The following is a 21,590-nucleotide window of genomic DNA, read 5'->3' as shown; positions in this document are numbered from 1 at the left end:
GTAAGTCCTGCCCTGGTTCAATCTACTGAAATGCATCACCTCGCATTTGTCTAAATTAAACTCCATCTGCCATTTGTCAGCCCACTGGCCCAATTGATCAAGATCCCATTGCAATTGGAGATAACTTTCTTCACTGTACACAATGCCACCAATCTTGGTGTCATCTGCAAACTTACTAACCATGCCCCCTATATTCTCATCCAAATCATTAATATAAATGACAAATAACAGTGGGCCCAGCACTGATCCCTGAGGCACACCGCTGGTCACAGGCCTCCAGTTTGAAAAACAACTCTCTACAACCACCCTCTAACAGAGGAACACACAACCGGTTAGGCTTGAAAATTAGCTTCCTTGTTTATCCCTGGAACAATGTTGGAGTTGCATATTGTATCGTTTTGGAAGGGGGAGAAGCTGAAGATACATTTGCTAGAATTCAACCTACCTCACCCGCTGCGGAATCAGAGCGGGCGAGGAGCGGACAATCGAAATGTCCATTGACCCGAGGCGGGACTTTCTGATCTTGGGTTGAGCGAGGCCATAAAATCCTGCTTGTTATCTCATTATGTAGACTGTATTCTGTTCTTTCATTTCTAGCTTGTTGGCTTACAATAATGCCTCATTTCGCAAGAGTATTTCTCATCATATTTAGAGTCCACTTGCGATTGTGGGGGACATGGATGACTGGTGCTAATACCACTAAGGGAGTATCAAGTGTAACGCTCCACCAATTCTTACAACACAAACTGTACAAGTTAGCAGACAGATACACCAAGTATTAGGAAGGTAAATCAAATGTTGGCCTTTATTGCAAAGGGGATTGAGTATAACAGCTGTGATGTCTTCCTACATCTTGGGTTCATGTCACACTATCTGTAACACCCATGACTTGCCTGGGCTTGCAAAACCTCACAAACTGTCCTGGCAGGAGACAATACACATCTCTTTAACCTGTGCTTAACCCTCTCTCCACTCACATTGTACCTTTAAGACTTGATTACCTGTAAAGACTCGCATTCCAACCATTATTTTGTAAATTGAGTTTGTGTCTTTATATACCTTGTTTGTGAACAGAACTCCCACTCACCTGATAAAGGAGCAGCGCTCCGAAAGCTTGTGGCTTGTGCTACCAAATATACCTGTTGGACTTGAACCTGGTGTTGTGAGACTTCTTACTGTGCTTACCCCAGTCCAACGCCGGTATCTCCACATCATTCCTACAATAGTACAGGGCATTTTTGAGAGTACATTCAGAGTACTCGGTAATGTTCTGGCCTCCTTAAGGGGGGTTCTACTTGCATTGGAATATGAGAAGATTCACTCGGCTGACTCTTGGGATGAAAGGATTGTCTTATTGTAATGGGTCTGGACTCCTTAAGAGTTTAGCAGAATGAGAGATGATATTGAAATGTCTAAGATTCTGAGGTGACTTGACAGAAATAGATGCTGAGAGGGTGTTTTCCATTGTGGAGGGAGTCTTAAAACTATGGTCACAGTTTAAAAATAAGGGTCTCCCATTTAAGGTGAGATGAGGAGGAATTCTCTTTCCCAGCGAGTAGTGAAGGCCGGGGCATTGAATATATTTAATGAGGGAGGACCTCATAGGGACTTATAAAATTCTAACAGGACTAGATAGGGTAGATGCAGGGAGGATGTTCCCGATTGTGGGGGTGTCCAGAACCGGGGTCACAGTCTGAGGATTCGGGGCAGACCATTTAGGACCAAGATGAGGAGACATTTCTTCACCCAAAGAGTGGTGAGCCTGTGGAACTCATTACCACAGGAAGTAGTTGATGCCAAAACATTGAATGTATTCAAGAGACGGCTGGATATAGCACTTGGGGCAAATGGGATCAAAGGTTATGGGGAGAAAGCAGGATTAGGCTATTGAGTTGGATGATCAGCCATGATTGTGATGAATGATGGAGCAGGCTTGAAGGGCCTAATGGCCTCCTCCTGCTCCTATCTACTATGTTTCTATGTTCCAGACTGAGTTGGATAAATTATTGATCTGCATGGAAGCCGTGGGTTATTGGGGGGCAGACAGCAAAGTGGAGTTAAGGCCACAATCAGATCAGCCCGCATGAGCTTATCGAATGGTGGAACAGTCCCGAGGGGCTGAATGGCCTACTCCTGCTCTTATTTCTTATGATCTCTCAATCTGTTGTTTAGATTGCTGTAACACAGAAAATGTGTCAATCTTGTGATCGGTGGGGCACCATTATCTCAGTGGAGACATATTCAGCGGTTAATAAATTTATAGATCTGTACACATAGCTCTGTTAGTTCCTGGTTATAACACTTGTTGTCTTACCCTTCTCTGACAGGAATAACTTGCTGTGTTACACAGTCAGGTGCAGTGCAGTAGCTGCTCGGGATAAGGATCCAGAGATGGATACAAACAACAAGGTGCTGGCTTTTCACTCATGAATGTGATCATTCATGTTACTCAGCAATTTTTAAAAATTAGAATGCTTTAAAAACTGTTTTAGTTAGAGCACTTCATCACAGTATGGTGACAAGTCTGTACAAGTGTAGCAACCCTTCTGTGTCACTGGTAAAACAAAGCATTCAGTGATTAAGTTCTTCTTAACTACTAAGAGAAGATTGGGCAAGAAATGGGAGAATTACAAACTCTTTTTGAATACTGCCGTAGAGTTTTCAGGAAAGGAGACAGGCAAACAGCCTCAGAATCACGCAATTGTTACAGCACAAAGGAGGCCATTCGGCCCATCATATCTGTTGCTGGCTCTCCATTGCAGCAGTTTATTTAGTGCCACTCCCCTGCCTTCTCCCCATAGCCCTGGATGTTCTTCCCTTTAAGATAACAACCCAATGCGCTTTTGAAAGCCTCAGTTGACCCTGCTTCCATCACACTCAGTGTATTGCAGCTCCTAGCTGCATGAAATAGTTTTCCCTCAAATTGCCATTGCTTCTTTTGCCAATTACTTTAAATCTATGCCGCTTTGGTTTCGATCCTTCCACTGATGAGAACAGATTTTCCCCATTTGCACTGTCCAGATCCCTCATGACTCATCCCTCCTCACAATTCACAGGACTTGCATTTATTTTTATTATCCCCAATTTTTGAATAAATATATGTCTCAGGAAGAGCAGATTAACAGTTCACCTGAAACATGATATCTTGGGCATTGCAGCATTCCCTCAGTACTGTTCTGAAATGTCCACTTAGTTATCTGTTCGTCCTGAAAGTGCAGTGGTGGTGGTGGTGGAGAGACTTGAACCATGGCTCATAAGTGGGAGTATTGTCACATGAGCTTAGCTGACAGATAACAGAATTCTATTTGTCTACGAATTATCATTAGAACCATAGAAATGTTACAACACAGAAGGAGGCCACTCAGCCCATTTTGTCCATGCCAGCCCGAGGACACCCAAGTGCCCTTTCTAATCCCACCTTCCTGCACCAGGCCCAAAGCCCTGTAGTTTACAGCACTTAAGATGCAGATCCAGGTACTTTTTAAAATAGTTTTGGGTCTTTGCCTCCACCACCAACTCTGGCAGCGAATTCCAGACACCCACCACCCTTAGTGTAAAAAAAGTTCTCCCTCATGATACCTCTACACCTTCTGCCACTTATCTTGAATCTATGTCCCCTGGCTCTAGAATCCTCCACCAAGAGAAACAATTCTGTCCTGTCCACTCTATCTCTTCCTCTCATAATTTTGTACACATCACCCAAGCCACCCTGCAGCCGCCTTTGTTCCAAGGAAAATAACCCCAACCTAACCAATCTTTCATCTTTTCCAGCCCTGGCAACATTCTTGTAAACCTCCTCTGTCCTCTCTCCAGAGTAATTCTGTCCTTCCTGTAATATGGTGGTGACCAGAACTGCACACAATCCAGATTATGTCAAAAGACGTGTGGTGATGGGGAGAAAGTACTTCTCTTGGTGTTGAATCTCGTGTATTTGCCTGTTGTATCTCCACCCGTGTAATTGCTTTTCTTGTTGGTATTTCTCTTTGGGTAGGCCTGTCCACTGTTTTTCATGCCGGTGAGTGCCTTGCGTATGCAGCTCTTTATCGGACTAAGAGCAGTGTGTCATTCCAGAAACCACTTAATTCTGCTGGCCAAGACAGAGGGCCAAGTCGCACATAGACAGAACGAGTCAAAGAAAGGATCGTGAGTACACACTGCCTCCACCCTGCCATTCCACATCACTTCAATCTAAGAGTAACCCTGGAGCATGGGTTCCGAAGGGTAACTTGCAAACTGAAGGCAAAAAAAACCTGAACATTTACTGATTGTAGACTGTTATTCCTTTCCGAGTCTGACCTTTATTGCTGTTGTCATAATATTTGAGATTTAAGATCGATGTTTGAAGTTCCCACTAGAGTCGGACCTACTTGTGATCTCTGGGCGGCATAGTGGTTAGCACTGCTGCTTCACAGCGCCAGGGACCTGGGTTCGATTCCTGTCTCAGGTGACTGTGCAAAGTTTGCACGTTCTCCTCGTGTCTGCATAGATTTCCTCCGGGTGCTCCAGTTTCCTCCCACAGTCCACAGATGTGCGGATTAGATTGGCGTTGCAAAATTGCGCCTTAGTGTCATGGGGATTAGCAGGGTAAATATATAGGGTGAGAGGGGTAGGACCTGGGTGGGATTGTTGTCAGTGCGGGCTCGATGAGCCAAATGGCCTCCTTCTGCACTGCAGGGATTCGATGATTAACATATAAGGCTCTATTTTCTTGTTGCCAAAATCAATTTGGAAAAAGTCAATGTTTTCTACATGGGTTGTACTAATCTATTTGTATCGGATTCCCTTAATGGGCTGCTTAACTCTGCTAGATGGCTGCTAATGTCTTGACATTAGATCAATACCACCCGGTCACCCGGTGCAGGCTTGGAGGGCTGAAGGGCCTGTCCCTGTGCTGTAATTTTCTTTATTCTTTGTTCTATTAAGGATTTTAATATCTGTTGATTTTACATGGTTTTTAAAAGATAGTTCAGTTCCAGACTGCTGTCCTGAATAGAATGCAGTTCAGCACTAGCCAACAGTTGAGCTCGGCTAATGTGCTATTCTGCAGATCTACAACATGCATGGGAATTGACTCTAATCGGCCCAGTTATAGTTAACATTTTGGTTAACATGCCAGATCCTTCATTATAACTTGATTCTGCTGTGCAATGCTGATCTTAAATTGATTCAAAGCTTTTCCCCAATTGCAAACCATTCAACTCCAGGCTCGTCCAATTTGGTGATGGTATTAAATCGTTGGCAAATCTTCTTTTATATTTTTTTGTAGGCCTCAAATGTTCAAGACTAAAGCTAAAATGCCATCCATTACCAGTGAACCCGGGTGGAATTTATATTGCCTTCAGATGATTTCGACAGTTCACTTGTGCAGGGAGATGGTGAGTAGTGTGTGTTTGCCGTTGGCTTTGACGTGGTCATTGGAATGCCGCACTGAGCTTCAGCATTTGAACTGTGTTGCAGGTTGAGTACAGCAAGAGGTACAAGGCCTGCAGCCCGCAGAGTTACGTTCACCTGCTGAGTGAGGCCCACCTGATGTTAAAGGCAGCTCTCCTGGACCGTGATCTGTGCAACCAAACCGACAGTGAAGAATTAGAGCCTGCTTTCAAAGAGAACTGCGCCCAGCTGGGGGATTGTTACAGCCAGTACGTGCTACTTGCTTCTCCTGTGTGATTTATTGATTTAACTTCACAGGGACCAGGTGCTGCCAATTCTGTGCTAGCGGTTGGATCATGTGATGTCTGAACACATGACATCTCTAAACACTGTTATGTTTACCTTGTGCAGACTGGGTCCATACTTGGAGTACGGCCCACAATACTGGACCCTGCTTCTTTGGATATATTGACCTCAGAAGGAATGCAGGGCCAATCGCCAGAATGTCGCAGAGCTCCAAGTGTTAGATCAGGACTTCCGGAAACTGTCACATCACCCATCGGGGCTGAGATTTTGGATGTCACGAGTTCCGAGGCAGACGTGGCTGAGAGACCCTGGGCATGGGTGGCACAGTGGTTAACACTGCTGCTTCACGGTGCCAGGGAACCGGGTTCGATTCCCAGCTTGGGTCACTGTGCGGAGTCAGCACATTCTCCCCGTGTCTGCATGGGTTTCCTCCGGGTGCTCCAGTTTCCTCCCACACTCCAAACGACACTATAACACTGGGGTACAGTACTGGTGAGGACTTGTCTGTCACTGTATAACACTGGGGTACAGTACTGGTGAGGACTTGTCTGTCACTGTATAACACTGGGATACAGTACTGGTGGGGACGGGTCTGTCACTGTATAACCCTGGGGTACAGTACTGGTGGGGACGGGTCTGTCACTGTATAACACTGGGGTACAGTATTGGTGGGGACGGGTCTGTCACTGTATAACACTGGGGTACAGTACTGGTGGGGACCGGTCTGTCACTGTATAACACTGGGGTACAGTACTGGTGGGGACCGGTCTGTCACTATATAACACTGGGGTACAGTACTGGTGGGGACCGGTCTGTCACTGTATAACATTGGCGAGGGTGGGTCTGTCACTGAGCATAGAAGGCTAACGGGTGATCTTATAGAGATCTATAAAATAATGAGGGGCATAGATCAGCTAGATAGTCAATATCTTTTCCCAAAGGTAGGGGAGTCTAAAACTAGAGGGCATAGGTTTAAGGTGAGAGGGGAGAGATACAAAAGGGCCCAGAGGGGCAATTTTTTCACACAGAGGGTGGTGAGTGTCTGGAACAAGCTGCCAGAGGTAGTAGTAAAGGTGGGTACAATTTTGTCTTTTAAAAAGCATTTAGACAGTTACATGGGTCAGATGGGTATAGAAGGATATGGGCCAAATGCGGGCAATTGAGACTAGCTTCGGGGTTTTAAAAAAAAACCTGGACAAGTTGGGGCGAAGGGCCTGTTTCCATGCTGTAAACCTCTATGACTCTATAACGCTGGTTTGGTGCATTGGCCATGCTAAATTCTCCCTCTGTACCCGAACAGGCGCCGGAATGTGGTGACTAGGGGATTTTCACAGTAACTTCATTGCAATGTTAATGTAAGCCCACTTGTGACTAATAAATAAACTTTAATTTAAGACCCTCTAATTCCTAATTTTTTTCTATTGGTGTACGTGGCCTAATGGACAGCTCTTTGAGGCCTGACGACTGTTTTTATCTTTTTTTGTAAAAAACCCTGCAGTTTAAACAATTCTCACAATGCTGAACCTCTACCTGCTCAGGAGCTAAAACACCACTACCCCACAGGAGATAAGCCACCCCCCTCACTCACCACCACCCTGCCCCTACCAACATTTAGGAGTTAAATCCTACCCACCCCGTCCCCCCCTGACCCTGGAGCAGCTGAAACTAACCCACCCCAGGGGTTGCACAGAGTCTGAGGCATTGAAATGGGTTGCACCAGTTAAAGTTTAGGAAACACTGCGTCACGTTACAAAGAAAGATCCATAAAGGAGGTTTGCATTCCCTAGTATAATAACTCCAGGAGTTAGCTATGAAGGAACCGTGTTTTTATTATATGAAATGAAAATAAACAAGAAGCCTGTGGCAAACACAGCAGGTCCCAACCAGGACTAAAGGGATACTGGACCCACTCAGGATCTTGCTTTATACAGGGCTCAGTATATGAGCTCCACCTGGTTGCCTAATTACCAATCCCCAGGAAGCTCATATTCAACATGCCAAACTGGGAGGCCAGTTAGTGATTTCCCCACACAGATTATGGGGGTTATCACACCTAGAATATAGAAAATGTTTTGGCTGAGTTTTTTTTATGGATTTAGAAAGGGTTGTAGAATTTATTTCCATTGGTGGGCAAGTCTAGAACAAGGGGACATTAGCTGAAATTCAGAACCAGGCCAGCCACGAGAGAAGTTGGGGAACACTTTGATGCAAAACATGGTTTGATATGGTATGGTAGCACGGTGGCACAGTGGTTAGCACTGCTGCCCCTCAGCACCAGGGACCCAGGTTCGATTCCTGGCTTGGGTCACTGTCTGTGTGGAGTTTGCACATTCTCCCCGTATCTGCGTGGGTTTCGTCCAGGTGCTCCAGTTTCCTCCCACAGTCCAAATATGTGCGGGTTAGGTTGATTGGACATGATAAATTGCCCCTTCATATCAGGGGGATTAGGAGGTTGGGTGTGTGGGGTTACGGTGAGAGGACAGGACCTGGGTGGGATCGTTTTCGGTGCAGGCTCGATAGACCAGGCGGCCTCCTTCTGCACTGTAGATTCTTTGATTCTAGCGGGAGTAACTAAAGCTCTTTCAGAAGGCCAGCACGGGGATGTTGGGCCAAATGGTCTTTTGCCATGTTGTATGATTCTATTACTGCTGATTTGATGTTCCCCAAGGACTCTCGTGAAATTCCTCTCGAGTTGTGTGACTGCTCACATTTTATTCAATATGATGTGGAGATGCCGGCGTTGGATTGAGGTGGGCACGATAAGAAGGCTCACGACACCAGATTGGACTTTAACCTGGCGTCGTGAGACTTCTTACTGTACTTCATTCAATATGCCCTGGCACCTCTGCTTTTAGAATCAGTAGATTAGTTGACCTCTGTCCCTTGGATTTCAGTTAACCAGCAGTAAGTCTGGGTGAGCACCAAGTTAAGGCATTGGCCACTCGCAGCTTTGTATTCTGTGCTAAAGACTGTTTTAACTAATTATTTTGGCATTAGGTTCGAGATGGATGATTTTCACCTCGCTCTCCCCTACTATAAGATGTCGGGTTTGTCTCTGAGCGACCTAATCAGCAGAAGGTTTTTATGGGAGAATGAGCCTCAGAAATTTGGAAAAGGATTTATGTATTACTTGAAGCATTCTATCTATGAGGAGACTGAAGAGCCATTGGATGAAGTAAGCAGTTTAAAATATAACCTTGGAATGCAAACTAACATGATGCAGAGTATTCCAGAATGAAAACAGTAAATGGTCTGGAGAGAGAAATGTAGTTGGTGTTGACGACAGTTCTGAAGAAAGTTCCTCGACCTGAAACATGTAAACTCTGCTTCTTTCTCCAAAGATGCTGCCAGACCTGCTGTGTACTGTACTGCCGTTCTGTTTTTATTTCAGATTTCCAGCAGCCACTATTTGTGCCAGAACATTCCATGCTGCGCTGCCTGGCAGCCATTGTTGCAGCCAGTCTAGGATTTAACTGTCAACCAATGAACTCTGTAAATGAAATAATTCAGATGACGTAGCCAATGGGCGCAATTGTTGAATGCTAAATTTAGGATTGGAAAGTAACCACGCTTGAGGAAACCATTCACCCATCCACCCATAAAGGCGCTTCCCCTTCTTCTCCCAGTCCCTACCTCTGCTCCACTTCCCAAAACCTTCAAATCAAATGATTTCAGCATTTTTCCACATTATTAGAACAAAGAAAATTACAGCACAGGAACAGGCCCTTTGGCCCTCCAAGCCTGCACTGACCATGCCGCCCGACTGAATTAAAAACCCCCACCTTTCCGGGGCCCATTCCCATCCTATTCCTGTATTTGTCAAGACGCCCCTTAAAAGTCACTCGTATCCGCTTCCACCACCTCCCCCGGCAGCGAGTTCCAGGCACCCACCACCCCCGGTGTGTAAAAAAAACTTGCCTCGTACATCTCCTTTAAACCTTGCCCCTCGCACCTTAAACCTGTGCCCCCAGTAATTGACTCTTCCACCCTGGGAAAAAGCTTCTGACTATCCACTCTGTCCATGCCCCTCATAATCTTGTAGACTTCTATCAGATCTCCCCTCAACCTCCGTCATTCCAGTGAGAACAAACCAAGTTTCTCCAACCTCCCCTCATAGCGAATACCCTCCATACTAGGCAACATCCTGGTAAGTCTTTTCTGTACCCTCTCCAAAGCCTCCACTTCTTTCTGGTACTGTGGCGACCAGAACTGAACACTCTTTTCCAAGTGCGGCCTAACTAAGGTTCTATAAAGCTGCAACATGACTTGCCAATTTTTAAACTCAATGCCCTGGCTGATGAAGGCAAGCATGCCTTATGCCGTCTTGACTACCTTCTCTACCTGCGTTGCCACTTTCAGTGACCTGTGTACCTGTACACCCAGATCTCTTTGCCTATCAATACTCTTAAGGGTTCTGTCATTTACTGTATATTTCCTATCTGTATTAGACCTTCCAAAATGCATTACCTCACATTTATCCGTATTAAACTCCATCTGCCATCTCTCCACCCAAGCCTCCAACCGATCTGTATCCTCTGATGGTCCTCATCGCTATCCAAAAATCCACCAACCTTTGTGTCGTCCGCAAACTTACTGATCAATCCAGTTACATTTTCCTCCAAGTCTTTATATATATTACAAACAGCAAAGGTTCCAGCATTGATCCCTGAGGAACGCCACTTGTCACAGCCCTCCATTCAGAAACACACCCTTCCACTGCTACCCTCTGTCTTCTATGACCAAGATGTGGAGATGCCGGCGTTGGACTGGGGTAAACACAGTAAGAAGTTTAACAACACCAGGTTAAAGTCCAACAGGTTTATTTGGTAGCAAAAGCTTGTCTGGCTTTTGCTACCAAATAAACCTATTGGACTTTAACCTGGTGTTGTTAAACTTCTTTCTATGACCAAGCCAGTTCTGTATCCACCTTGTAAGCTCACCTCTGATCCCATGCGACTTCACCTTCTGCACCAGTCTGCCATGAGGGATCTTGTCAAAGGCCTTACTGAAGTCCATGTGGACAACATCCACTGCCCTACCCTCATCAGTCATCTTCGTCACTTCCTCGAAAAACTCTATCAAGTTAGTGAGACATGACTTCCCCTTCACAAAACCATGTCTCTCGCTAATACGTCCACTTATTTCCAAGTGGGAGTAAATCCTGTCTCAAAGAATCCTCTCCAATAATTTCCCTACCACTGACGTCAGACTCATCAGCCTGTAATTACCTGGGTTATTCTTGCTACCCTTCTTAAACAAAGGAACAACATTGGCTATTCTCCAATCCTCTGGGATCCCCCTGTAGCCAGTGAGGATACAAAGATTTCTCTCAAGGCCCTCACCTCTCTCGGTATTTTGGGGTATATCTCAGCAGGCCCAGGGGACTACCTTAATCTTTCTCAAAAACCCCAATACCTCCTTTATGATCTCAACATGACTCAAGCTATCTACACACCCTTTCCCAGATTCATCATACACCAAGTCCTTCTCTTTGGTGAATACTGACGCAAAGTACTCATTTAGTACCTCGCCCATTTCCTCTGACTCCACACATAGATTCCTTCTCCCGTCCTTGAGTGGACCAATCCTCTCCCTGGCTACCGTCTTGCTCTTTATATATGTATAAAAAGCCTTGGGATTTTCCTTAATCCTGCTGGCCAATGATTTTCCGTGACCCCTTTCAGCCCTCTTTACTCCTTGCTTAAGTTTCTTTCTACTTTCCTTGTATTCCACACTTGTTTCGTATGTTCCCAGCCTCCTAGCCTTGACAAATGCTTCCTTTTTCTCTTTGACTAGGCTCACAATATCTCTCGTTATCCAAGGTTCCCAAAACTTGCCATACTTATCCTTCATCCTTACAGGAATGTGCCGGCCCTGAATCCCTATCAACTTACACTTGAAAGCCTCCCACATGCCAGATGTTAGATTTGCCCTCAAACATCTGCCCCTAATCTACATTCTTCAGTTCCTGCCTAATATTGTTGTAATTAGCCTTCCCCTATTTTAGCACCTTAACTTGAGGACTACACTTTTCTTTATCCATCAGTACCTTAAAGCTTACTGAATTATGGTCACTGTTCCTGAACTGCTCCCCTACTGAAATGTCGACCACCTGGCCGGGCTCATTCCCCAATACCAGGTGCAGTATGGCCCCTTCCCTAGTTGGACTATCTACATACTGTTTCAAGAAGTCCTCCTGGAAGCTCCTTACAAACTCTGCCCCATTCATGGCCCTAGCACTAAGTGAGTCCCAGTCAATATCGGGGAAGTTAAAATCTCCCACCACAACAACCCTGTTACTTTTACACCTTGCCAAAATCTGCCTACATATCTGTTCCTCTATCTCCCGCTGGCAGTTGTGTGGCCTATAGTAAACCCCCAACATTGTGACTGCACCCTTCCTATTCCTGAGCTCTACCCATATTGCCTCTCTGTATGAGCCCTCCGAGGTGTCCTCCCGCAGTACAGTTATGATATTCTCCTTAACCAGTAGCGCAACTCCCCCACCCCTTTTACATCCCCCTCTATCCCGCCTGAAACATCTGTATCCTGGAATGTTAAGCTGCCAATCCTGTTCTTCCCTTAACCAAGTCTCTGTAATAGCAACAACATCATAGTTCCAAATACTAATCCAAGCTCTAAGTTCATCTGCCTTACCTGTTACATTTCTCGCACTGAAACAGATTCACTTCAGGCCACCAGACCCTCTTAGATTTGCAATCTTTGATTGCTCCTGTGCTCAGTCTGAAATTCATTCACCAAGAAAACTGAAATGTATGTGGTGAAACACACAGACACACACACGGTGGCACAGTGGTTAGCACTGCTGCCTCACATCGCCAGGGACCCGGGTTCGATTCCCGGTTTGGGTCGCCGTCTGTGTGGAATTTGCACGTTCTCCCTGTGTCTGCATGGGTTTCCTCCGGGTGCTCCGATTTCCTCCCACAGCTCAAAGATGTGCAGGTTAGGTTGATTGGCCATGCTAAATTGTCCCTTGATGTACCTGAACAGGCACCGGAGTGTGACGACTAGGGGATTTTCACAGTAACTTCACAGTAGTGTTAATGTAAGCCTACTTGTGACACTAATACTTAAACTTAAAAACACACACGCATACGTTTGAGTGGCTCTGTGTCAAATTTTGTCAGAATCATAGAATCCCTACAGTGCAAAAGGAGGCCATTCAGCCCATCGAGCCTGCACTAACAGCAATCCCACCCAGACCCTACCCCATCCCCTGTACTTATTTACCCTGCTAATCCACCTGACACTAGGACACAATTTAGCATGGCCAATCAACCTAACCTACACATCTTTGGAGTGTGGGAGGAAACCGGAGCACCCGGAGGAAACCCACACAGACACGGGGAGAACGTGCAGACTCCATACAGACAGTGACCCGAGGCTGGAATTGAACCGGGTCCCTGGTGCTGTGAGGCAGCAGTGCTAACCACTGTGCCACCGTGATTCTGTGAACTATCTTGGGACATTTTATTACGTTAAAAATATTATGTAAATACAGATTATTGCTGAATGTTGTTCAATATTCTGTTTACCCCAATTGGCATAAAGATTTAAAGTAAGAGTTGAATTCCAATGATCCAGTGAAGTTTGGAGCTGAGAGTGGTTGGATGGAATATCCCTTTAATCAAGCGCCTGTGTTTGCTTTTTGAAAGTACGGTAATATTTTTCTGCTCCGTAGGAGACAGCGAATCAAGTGTTACATGTGTTCAAGCTGGCCGAACCAACCCAAATTCCTCACGCGTTGTGCAGCCCGTGTATGAGAAACGTGTGCCTGAGAACGGCCTGGGACCATTTGGAGAGGTTGTCTGCGATCAGCCCGTCACCCCTGGTGACGCTGACCAAAGCAACAGTGGCGCTGAGACTCAAAGACCCGCAGAAGTACCAGACGGCCATGGAGCGATACACAGAGGTGGGGTTATTGTCAAAGAATTTCTGCTCCGTCCACTTTAAAGCTGCTCCGACTCCTGATAAGCAGCACCTACACATGGGTCAACTGGCTCATTGGTTAGCGCGGCACAGTGTGGGGTTCAAATAAATTCACAGCAAACACTAAATGAAAATTAAAAGAGAAAATGCTGGAAAATCGCAGCAGCATCCGTCAGGAGAGAAAAGAGCTGACGTTTCGAGTCCAGATGACCCTTTGTCAAAGGTCTTTTCTCTCCTGACAGATGCTGCTGAGATTTTCCAGCATTTTCTCTTTTGGTTTCAGATTCCAGCATCCCGCAGTAATTTGCTTTTATTTTGCTGAATGAAAATTGCAGTGGGAATTCCTTGTCAGTGTTACCGAGCCATGAAGGATTGGGTTTTGAGCTGAAAATCTCAATATCCTGGTCTGACAAGTGTGTGCGATTGTAATTAATTTCTGATTGCGAGACCAGGCAAAAAATTGATCCGCATTGTGTGTGTCAGGATGACACCTCGGTTTCCACTCCGAATAATTGGTTTATGGTACATTAGCGGCTGCTTCACTGGTTATCACTGGCGATTGGATTACTGGAGCAAAATAGAGGAAGTTGTGCCTGAGCTGAGTGGGTATAAATCTGGAAAACAGTTCCATTTCTCAGTGCTGCTGGTGTTCCCATTCTTGCTTGCATAGAATCCATAGTGGCAGCAGAGAGTAGTTAATAAAGAACAGCATCCTAGGCTTCCTTAATAGGGGCATAAAGTATAAAAGCAAGGAGGTTATGTTAAACTTGTATCAAACACTGGTTTGGCCTTCACTGGAATATTGTGTCCAGTTCTGAACATCGCATTTGAGGGGCGATATAGTGGGCACAGTGGTTAGCACTGTTGCCTCACTATGCCAGGGACCCAGGTTCAATTCCGGCCTCAAGTCGCTGTCTGGGCGGAGTTTGCACATTCACCCCATGTCTGCGTGGGCTTCCTCTGAGTGCTCCGGTTTCCTCCCACAGTCCAAAGATGTGCGGGTTAGGTTGATTGGCCATGCTAAATTGACCTTAGTGTCAGGGGATTAGCAGGGTAAATACATGGGGTTACAGGAATAGGGCCTGGGTGGGATTGTGGTTGGTGCAGACTCGATGGGCTGAATGGCCTCTTTCTGCACTGTAGGGATTCTATAGTACAAAAACACACCATTCGGCCCAACTGGTCTCTGCTGGTGATTATTAAGTTCCATGCGAGCCTTAAGTTAAGGATTAACAGTCACCAAAAATGCAACGTCTAAACGCTTGTAGCTGCACCTTCCGTAATGTTATTGTCCAGTGTGAGGATTCTTCCCCTGCCGCCATCATCCTCATTGAGTATTTTCCTTTGCAATGGGTAAGGCAGCTGCACATCCTGACTGTAAACCACACCATGACTTCACTCGTGTTGTCCATCATTTTTGCAGCTTAATTTACCAGGGGAGCCAGGCAAAGCACCTGAGATGACCAAAGTTGAGGGACAAGGATGGACAGGTGCACTAATAAGTGATTCGGTGATGCACCGATTCCTGTTTCCAAATGCCCGTGATTTGGAGAAGGAGCATTGGATTTGTTAAGACATTGGTAGACCAATTTTACCACTTTGCCCGCCCGAGTCTGGTAAGATCCCACCTGAGGTCAACGGAGAATTCTGTTCTGCGAGCCTCGCCTGCCTGTAAAATTCCGGCACAAGTCCCTTTAATTCCCCTTCTATCATTGTGGCCATCATAAGAAATCAGAGCTGTAGTAATCCATTCAGCCCATCAAGTCTGGATCATAGGATCACTGCTAACATGATTGAGGCCTTTCTTGCCTGTTCCCCGTAACCCTTGACACCCTTGTCAACCAAAAATCTGTCCAATTCTACCTTGAATAGATTCAATGACCCAGCCGCTGCTGAAGAAGAGAATTCCTAAGATTAACAACCTCCTGAAAGAAGAGATTTCACCTCGTTTAGTTGGTTGGTACAGAACTCAACTATTCTTTAAAAAAAAAGAGACCTGCTATCAAAACTTTTCATCTTGCACTTATCAGGACAGCTACGCAAGATAAACAAACAGTAAAGGGAACAACAATTTGCACTGCACAGGAAGAGAATGGTCTCGTGCAGCATGAAATGTTTTAAAGTTTAAAGTTTATTTTTCAGGCACAAGTAGGCTTACGTTAACACTGCAATGAAGTTATTGTGAAAGTCCCCTAGTTGCCACATTCTGGTGCCTGTTCGGGTACACTGAGGGAGAATTTAGCATGGCCAATCCACCTAACCAGCACATTTTTCAAATTGTGCGAGGAAACCGGAGCACCCGGAGGAAACCCACACAGACACGGGGAGAATGTGCAAACTCCACACAGACAGTGACCCAAGCCGGGAATCGAACCCGGGTCCCTGGTGCTTTGAGACAGCAGTGCTGACCACTGTGCCACCTGTTCTTTTTACAATAGGTATTCTTACAAATGTTGTCCTGATGAGTGCAGGATGAAAAGCTTTGATAGCATGTCTCTTTCTTTTTTGGCACGACTTGCATTGATATGGTGCCTTTCCGCATGACCCCAAAGCTTTACAAACAATTAAACACCTTTGAAATTTGGTCACTGTTGTAATATAGGATACTTGGCAGCCAATCGGCACACAGGTTTTCACAACCAGCAATGTGGTAATTCCGTTTCCATTTTAGTGATGTGTGTCGAGGGTTAAATATTGGCCAAGACATTAGGCCAACTTTCTTCAAAATAGCACCATGGGACCCTTTATATCCACCTGAGAGAACAAACAGAGCTCTGACAAAGGGTCATCCAGACTTGAAACGTTGGCTCTACTCGCTCTCCACAGATGCTGTCAGACCTGCTGGTATTTTCCAGCATTTTTCTGTTTTTGCCTCAGTTTAAAATCACATCCAAAATTCAGCACCTCCAACAGTGCAGAACTCTTTCAGTGCTGGGCTGAAGTGTTGTCCTCGATTTTTATGTTCAAGTGGGATTTGAACCCACAGAAGTTGAAGGTGAGAGGGGAGAGATACAAAAGGGTCCAGAGGGGCAATCTTTTCACACAGAGGGTGGTGAGTGTCTGGAACAAGCTGCCAGAAGTAGTAGTAGAGGCGGGTACAATTTTGTCTTTTAAAAAGCGTTTAGACAGTTATAGAGTCATAGAGGTTTACAGCATGGAAACTGGCCCTTCGGCCCAACCTGTCCATGCTGCTTTTTTTTTAGAAACCCCTAAGCTAATCCCAACTGCCCGCATTTGGCCCATATCCCTCTATACCCATTGTACCCATGTAACTATCTAAATGCTTTTTAAAAGACAACATTGTACCCGCCTCTACTACTACCTCTGGCAGCCTGTTCCAGACACTCACCACTCTCTGTGTGAAAAAATTGCCCCTCTGGACACTTTTGTATCTCTCCCCTCTCGCCTTAAACCTATGCCCTCTAGTTTTAGATTCCCCTACCTTTGGGAAAAGATATTGACTATCTAGCTGATCTATGCCCCTCATTATTTTATAGACCTCTATAAGATCACCCCTCAGCCTCCTACGCTCCAGAGAAAAAAGTCCCAGTCTATCCAGCCTCTCCTTATAACTCAATCCATCAAGTCCCGATAGCATCCCAGTAAATCTTTTCTGCACTCTTTCTAGTTTAATAATATCCTTTCTATAATAGGGTGACCAGAAATGCACACAGTATTTCAAGTGTGGCCTTACCAATGTGTTGTACAACTTCAACAAGACATTCCAACTCCTGTATTCAATGTTCTGACCGATGAAACCCAGCATGCCGAATGCCTTCTTCACCACTCTGTCCACCTGTGACTCCACTTTCAAGGAGCTATGAGCATGTACCCCTAAATCTCTTTGTTCTGTAACTCTCCCCAACGCCCTACCATAAATTGAGTAAGTCATGCCCTGGTTCAATGTACCAAAATACATGGGTAAGATGGGTATTGAGGGATATGGGCCAAATGCGGGCAATTGGGACTAGGTTAGTGGTTAAAAACAAAGGGGCGGCATGAACAAGTTGGGCTGAAGGGCCTGTTTCCATGCTGTAAACCTCTATGACTTCGACTCCAAACCAATGATATAACCAACTGAGCCACAGCTGATGCTGCTTTCTTTTCTACAATCAGGATTTTAGAATGGATGGAAGACATCCCCTTGTCTCTAGCTCTTGGTTTGTCTTCTAATCTTCTCCCCTTTCGTGATATTCTCTACCATGGACATGAACCCTTTACGCAGAATTCTAAAGTTTGAACGTGGTGGGAGGGAGGTGCAGAATGTATCTGGAGTTTGATTGAAGTATATTTTACTGGTGCAGCTCAATAAATGGGCCTTGGCTAAGTAGGTTCGAGTTAGGTGAACAAACACCTCTGAGGTCAGTGACAGCAGCACCCATTAAATTGCCTGCTTTGGTTTTTTGCCAGACAAAGTTGGTTTGCGGTTTTGTGGTGGAACCGAATCTCTTGCGGCATCACGGCTTTGTGCCAACGGAGTTAGCGTGTGAGCTGAAGGGGACCCAGCCTGGCCTCCTGGTAGCTGTGTTTGCAGCTCTACTGGAAAGTAACAAAATTGAACTCGAAGAGGCTGAGTTGTTCTTTAAGGTAGGTTTTTTTTAATGCAAGTTGTTTTAGGATCTTCTTACACCACTGACAAGACTCCCCATTGGAGGAGAGCGAAATGCTGTGTTATTGGGTCATGGAATCTTGGAATGGTGGGCTGAATGGCCACCTCCTGTGCTGTATCAAACCGATGCTGGCTTTTTGGTTGAGTCAACCGATATGTCCCACTGCTCTGCTCTTTCACCAAGTCTCTACCGACTTTCCCTTAACTAAACAATCCCTTTTGAAAGTTACTGTAGTATCTGCTTTCGCCATCCCTTTCCAGGCAGTGCATTGTACATCATAACTTACGGCTTTATTAAAAAATCCCATCTTCCACCATCTCCTGTGTTGTGAGTCAAAAATAGCTGACCAGCTATTTTCTGATTTCGTCCCCTATGGGTGACCAGAGGGAGATTTTCGGAGTTTTAAAAATGGCCTTCATTTCGTGCTATAGTAGCTGGTGGAACACCAGAGAGCCCTGAGAGCCTTTTGGATCCAGTTACAAGGAATTAGCATATACCAATCAAAGGCGTACCTTTGTTCAGAAATTATCAATACCCACTCGCAACTAATAGTTATGATTACATAATGTAACATTGACATATGAGTAGAATTGTCCAAATACAACTTGTGCATGTCTACTTAATTATAATCATAGAATCACGACAGTGCAGAAGGAGGCCATTCGGCCCACTGACATTTCCACAGGTTTATTTACCCTGCTAATCCCCCTAATTTACACATCTTGGGACAGGCAATTTAGCATGGTCAATCAACCTAACCTGCATATCTTTGGCCTGTGGGAGGAAACCAGAGCATCTGGAGGAAACCCACGCAGACACGGGGAGAATGTGCAAACTGCACGCAGTCACCCAAGGTCAGAATTGAACATGGCGCTAGCGCTGTGAAGCAGCAGTGCCAACCACTGTGCCACCAAGTCACCCTTATACCACCTTAATATCATCGAGCACTTATTTTTTCTACTAATTTCCAGACATGAGTATGATAGATGTATGTCTGACCAGTGGTGTATCAAAGCTCCCTCGCCCATTGTCCCTTGTTCTAATGGGCATCATAAGCTGCAGCTACACATGGTTCAATTGCATTCTTGTGTGCATACTATGTGACTAGAGACTCCCTTGTGATTAAGTTTCATGGTCCTTGGCTGTTATCTGGAGGTCGTCTAGTTCTGAGGCGTCTGGTTTCTCAGAGCCTCTCTGTCTTTGAGAATTTAGCAGCTTCTGTGCTTGTTTTAAAACTTGAATGATTATTAACCCTTTCGCCTGCTCCCTAGTTCTTTTGCCAGTTATTTTATATCTGTTCTCTTGTATCAATCCTGCTGCCAGTGGAAGCAATTTCTGCTTCTGTCAAAAGCCTTCATCGCTTCATACACATCTAATAAACTTTACCCCCACTCTCAGGAGAACAATCCCAGCTTCTCCAGTCTCCCCACATAACTTGAAGTCCCTCATCCCTGGTACCAATGCAGTCAACCTCCTCGGCAACTTCTCCAAGAGCTTGGCATCCTTCCCAAGGTGTGGTCTCCATAAATGGACGCAGTACTCCAGCTGAGGGCTAACCAGTGACTTGGGAAGGTTTGACACAAGCTTCATTGTTTTTAACCTTCAGATCCGAAGATGCAGAATTTCTGTTGACCTTGAGCTGAAGGTTTTGTACGCAGCTTGCCACTGCTACTGTGCTTGTTCGTTAACCTCAGGCCGACGAAGCGTTCAAAGGTTTGTCTGGAAGACCTGCGTTTACAGACAAACTCCACTGATATAGAGACAGTTGCAAATATTCCACATTTGTCTGGTTGGAGATTCATTTTGAGATTCTGACCTCCGGCTGAAAGATAAGACGCGCTCATCACATCGCTCCGAGCTTGATTAGGTCCTGCATTCCTAAGATGATTGGGACTGTGGTGTAACTCCACACCCATTCCACAGCAGGCCGATTCTTTTACTCTATAAATAGCAACCTCTGCATGAAGCCTAACCAGTGCAGCTCTTTACTACATTAGTAATGGCTGTTGTTTAGACATTTCCAATCTGAAAAAAATGATTGATTACATGTATTTTATTTTAAAAGTGTGCCATAGTCTTAGTTATTTGCTCATTCCAAAATGCGCATAACTGATCGCTTGTACTAATACACTGGCTGGGGATGTTCTGTTTTAAAGACTGTATGGTGTAAATATATAATGGAACCAGCAGAGGGAGGTAGTGTTCTTCATTTGTTAAACTGGCTGGGATAAAGGCTGAAGCTGCACAGAAATTGCACAACACACGAGACCATTCGGTCCATCATGACTCTGAAAGTGCTAGCCGATGAGACTGACTTTCCTTCTCTTTCCATTTACCCTGAAAATTTTGCCTTTGCATATATTTATTCGGTTCAGTGGAGATGAAAGCAGTGGCGGCAACACACTGTCACGCATTTAACATTATCACAGTAGCAATGACCAGCTGCGTACAAAGCCACATTTTTAAAAAAAGTTTATTTATTAGTGTCACTAGTCAGCTTACATTAACACTGCAATGAAGTGACTGTGAAAATCCCCCAGTCGCCACACTCCGGCGCCTGTTCGGGTACACTGAGGGAGAATTTAACACGGCCAATCCACCTAACCAGCACATGTTTTGGATTGTGGGACGAAACCGGAGCACCCGGAGGAAACCCACGCAGACACAGGGAGAATGTGCAAACTCCACACAGACAGTGACCCAAGCCGGGTGTCGAACCCGGGTCCCTGGCTCATAGAAACATCGAAAAGCTACAGCACAAAACAGGCCCTTCGGCCCCACAAGTTGTGCCGAACATATCCCTACACCAGGTCCAATTTCCTATTACTCTTTCATTTGAAATAATTCCACAATTTACCTTTTTCTTACTATTCATTATCTTTTCCAGCTTGATGGTGTCCTCTCTTGATGTCTTAATCTCCAGCATTTTCAGTCATTGCTTTTTGTGATGAGTGATTGTGAGTCTGTTGAATGTGGGGAATGGGGGAGGGGACCTTTTTTTTATTCGTGGGACATGGGCGTCGATGGCTGGCCAGCATTTATTGCCCATCCCTAATTGCCCTTGGAGGGTAGTTGAGAGTCAACCACATTGCTGTGGCTCTGGAGTCACATGTAGGCCAGGCCAGGTAAGGACGGCAGATTTCCTTCCCTAAAGGACATTAGTGAACCAGATGGGTTTTTCTGACAATCGATAATGGTTTCATGGTCATTAGTAGATTCTTAATTCCAGATTTCTTTTATTGAATTCAAATTCCACCAGCTGCCGTGGCGGGATTCGAACCCGGGTCCCCAGGACTTGAGTGAGTTTCTGGATTAATAGTCTAGCGATAATACCACCAGGCCATCCACTGTTGA

The 21,590-nt window shown here is 45.3% G+C and overlaps 1 protein-coding gene across 4 annotated transcripts in view; it reads left to right on the top strand.

The window, feature by feature from the left end:
• Nucleotides 1–21,590, top strand: part of hps3 (HPS3 biogenesis of lysosomal organelles complex 2 subunit 1) — a 48,781-nt gene that overhangs the window by 17,028 nt on the left and 10,163 nt on the right. For 2 of the 4 annotated variants that reach the window (XM_078205341.1, XM_078205336.1), the window contains exons 7-13: nt 2,328–2,409; nt 3,992–4,143; nt 5,267–5,375; nt 5,458–5,639; nt 8,674–8,851; nt 13,379–13,609; nt 18,037–18,213. In XM_078205341.1, coding sequence (XP_078061467.1) covers nt 2,328–2,409; nt 3,992–4,143; nt 5,267–5,375; nt 5,458–5,639; nt 8,674–8,851; nt 13,379–13,609; nt 18,037–18,213 — 1,111 coding nt within the window. The remainder of the gene's footprint in view (nt 1–2,327; nt 2,410–3,991; nt 4,144–5,266; nt 5,376–5,457; nt 5,640–8,673; nt 8,852–13,378; nt 13,610–18,036; nt 18,214–21,590) is intronic. The other 2 variants (XM_078205356.1, XM_078205349.1) reach the window with 1 other exon arrangement.

This window comes from Mustelus asterias, chromosome 3, assembly GCF_964213995.1.
Source record: "Mustelus asterias chromosome 3, sMusAst1.hap1.1, whole genome shotgun sequence".
Classification (NCBI taxonomy): domain Eukaryota; kingdom Metazoa; phylum Chordata; class Chondrichthyes; order Carcharhiniformes; family Triakidae; genus Mustelus; species Mustelus asterias.
The sequence above is the reverse complement of the archived record's forward strand: the minus strand, read 5'-3'. Positions and strand labels throughout refer to the sequence as shown.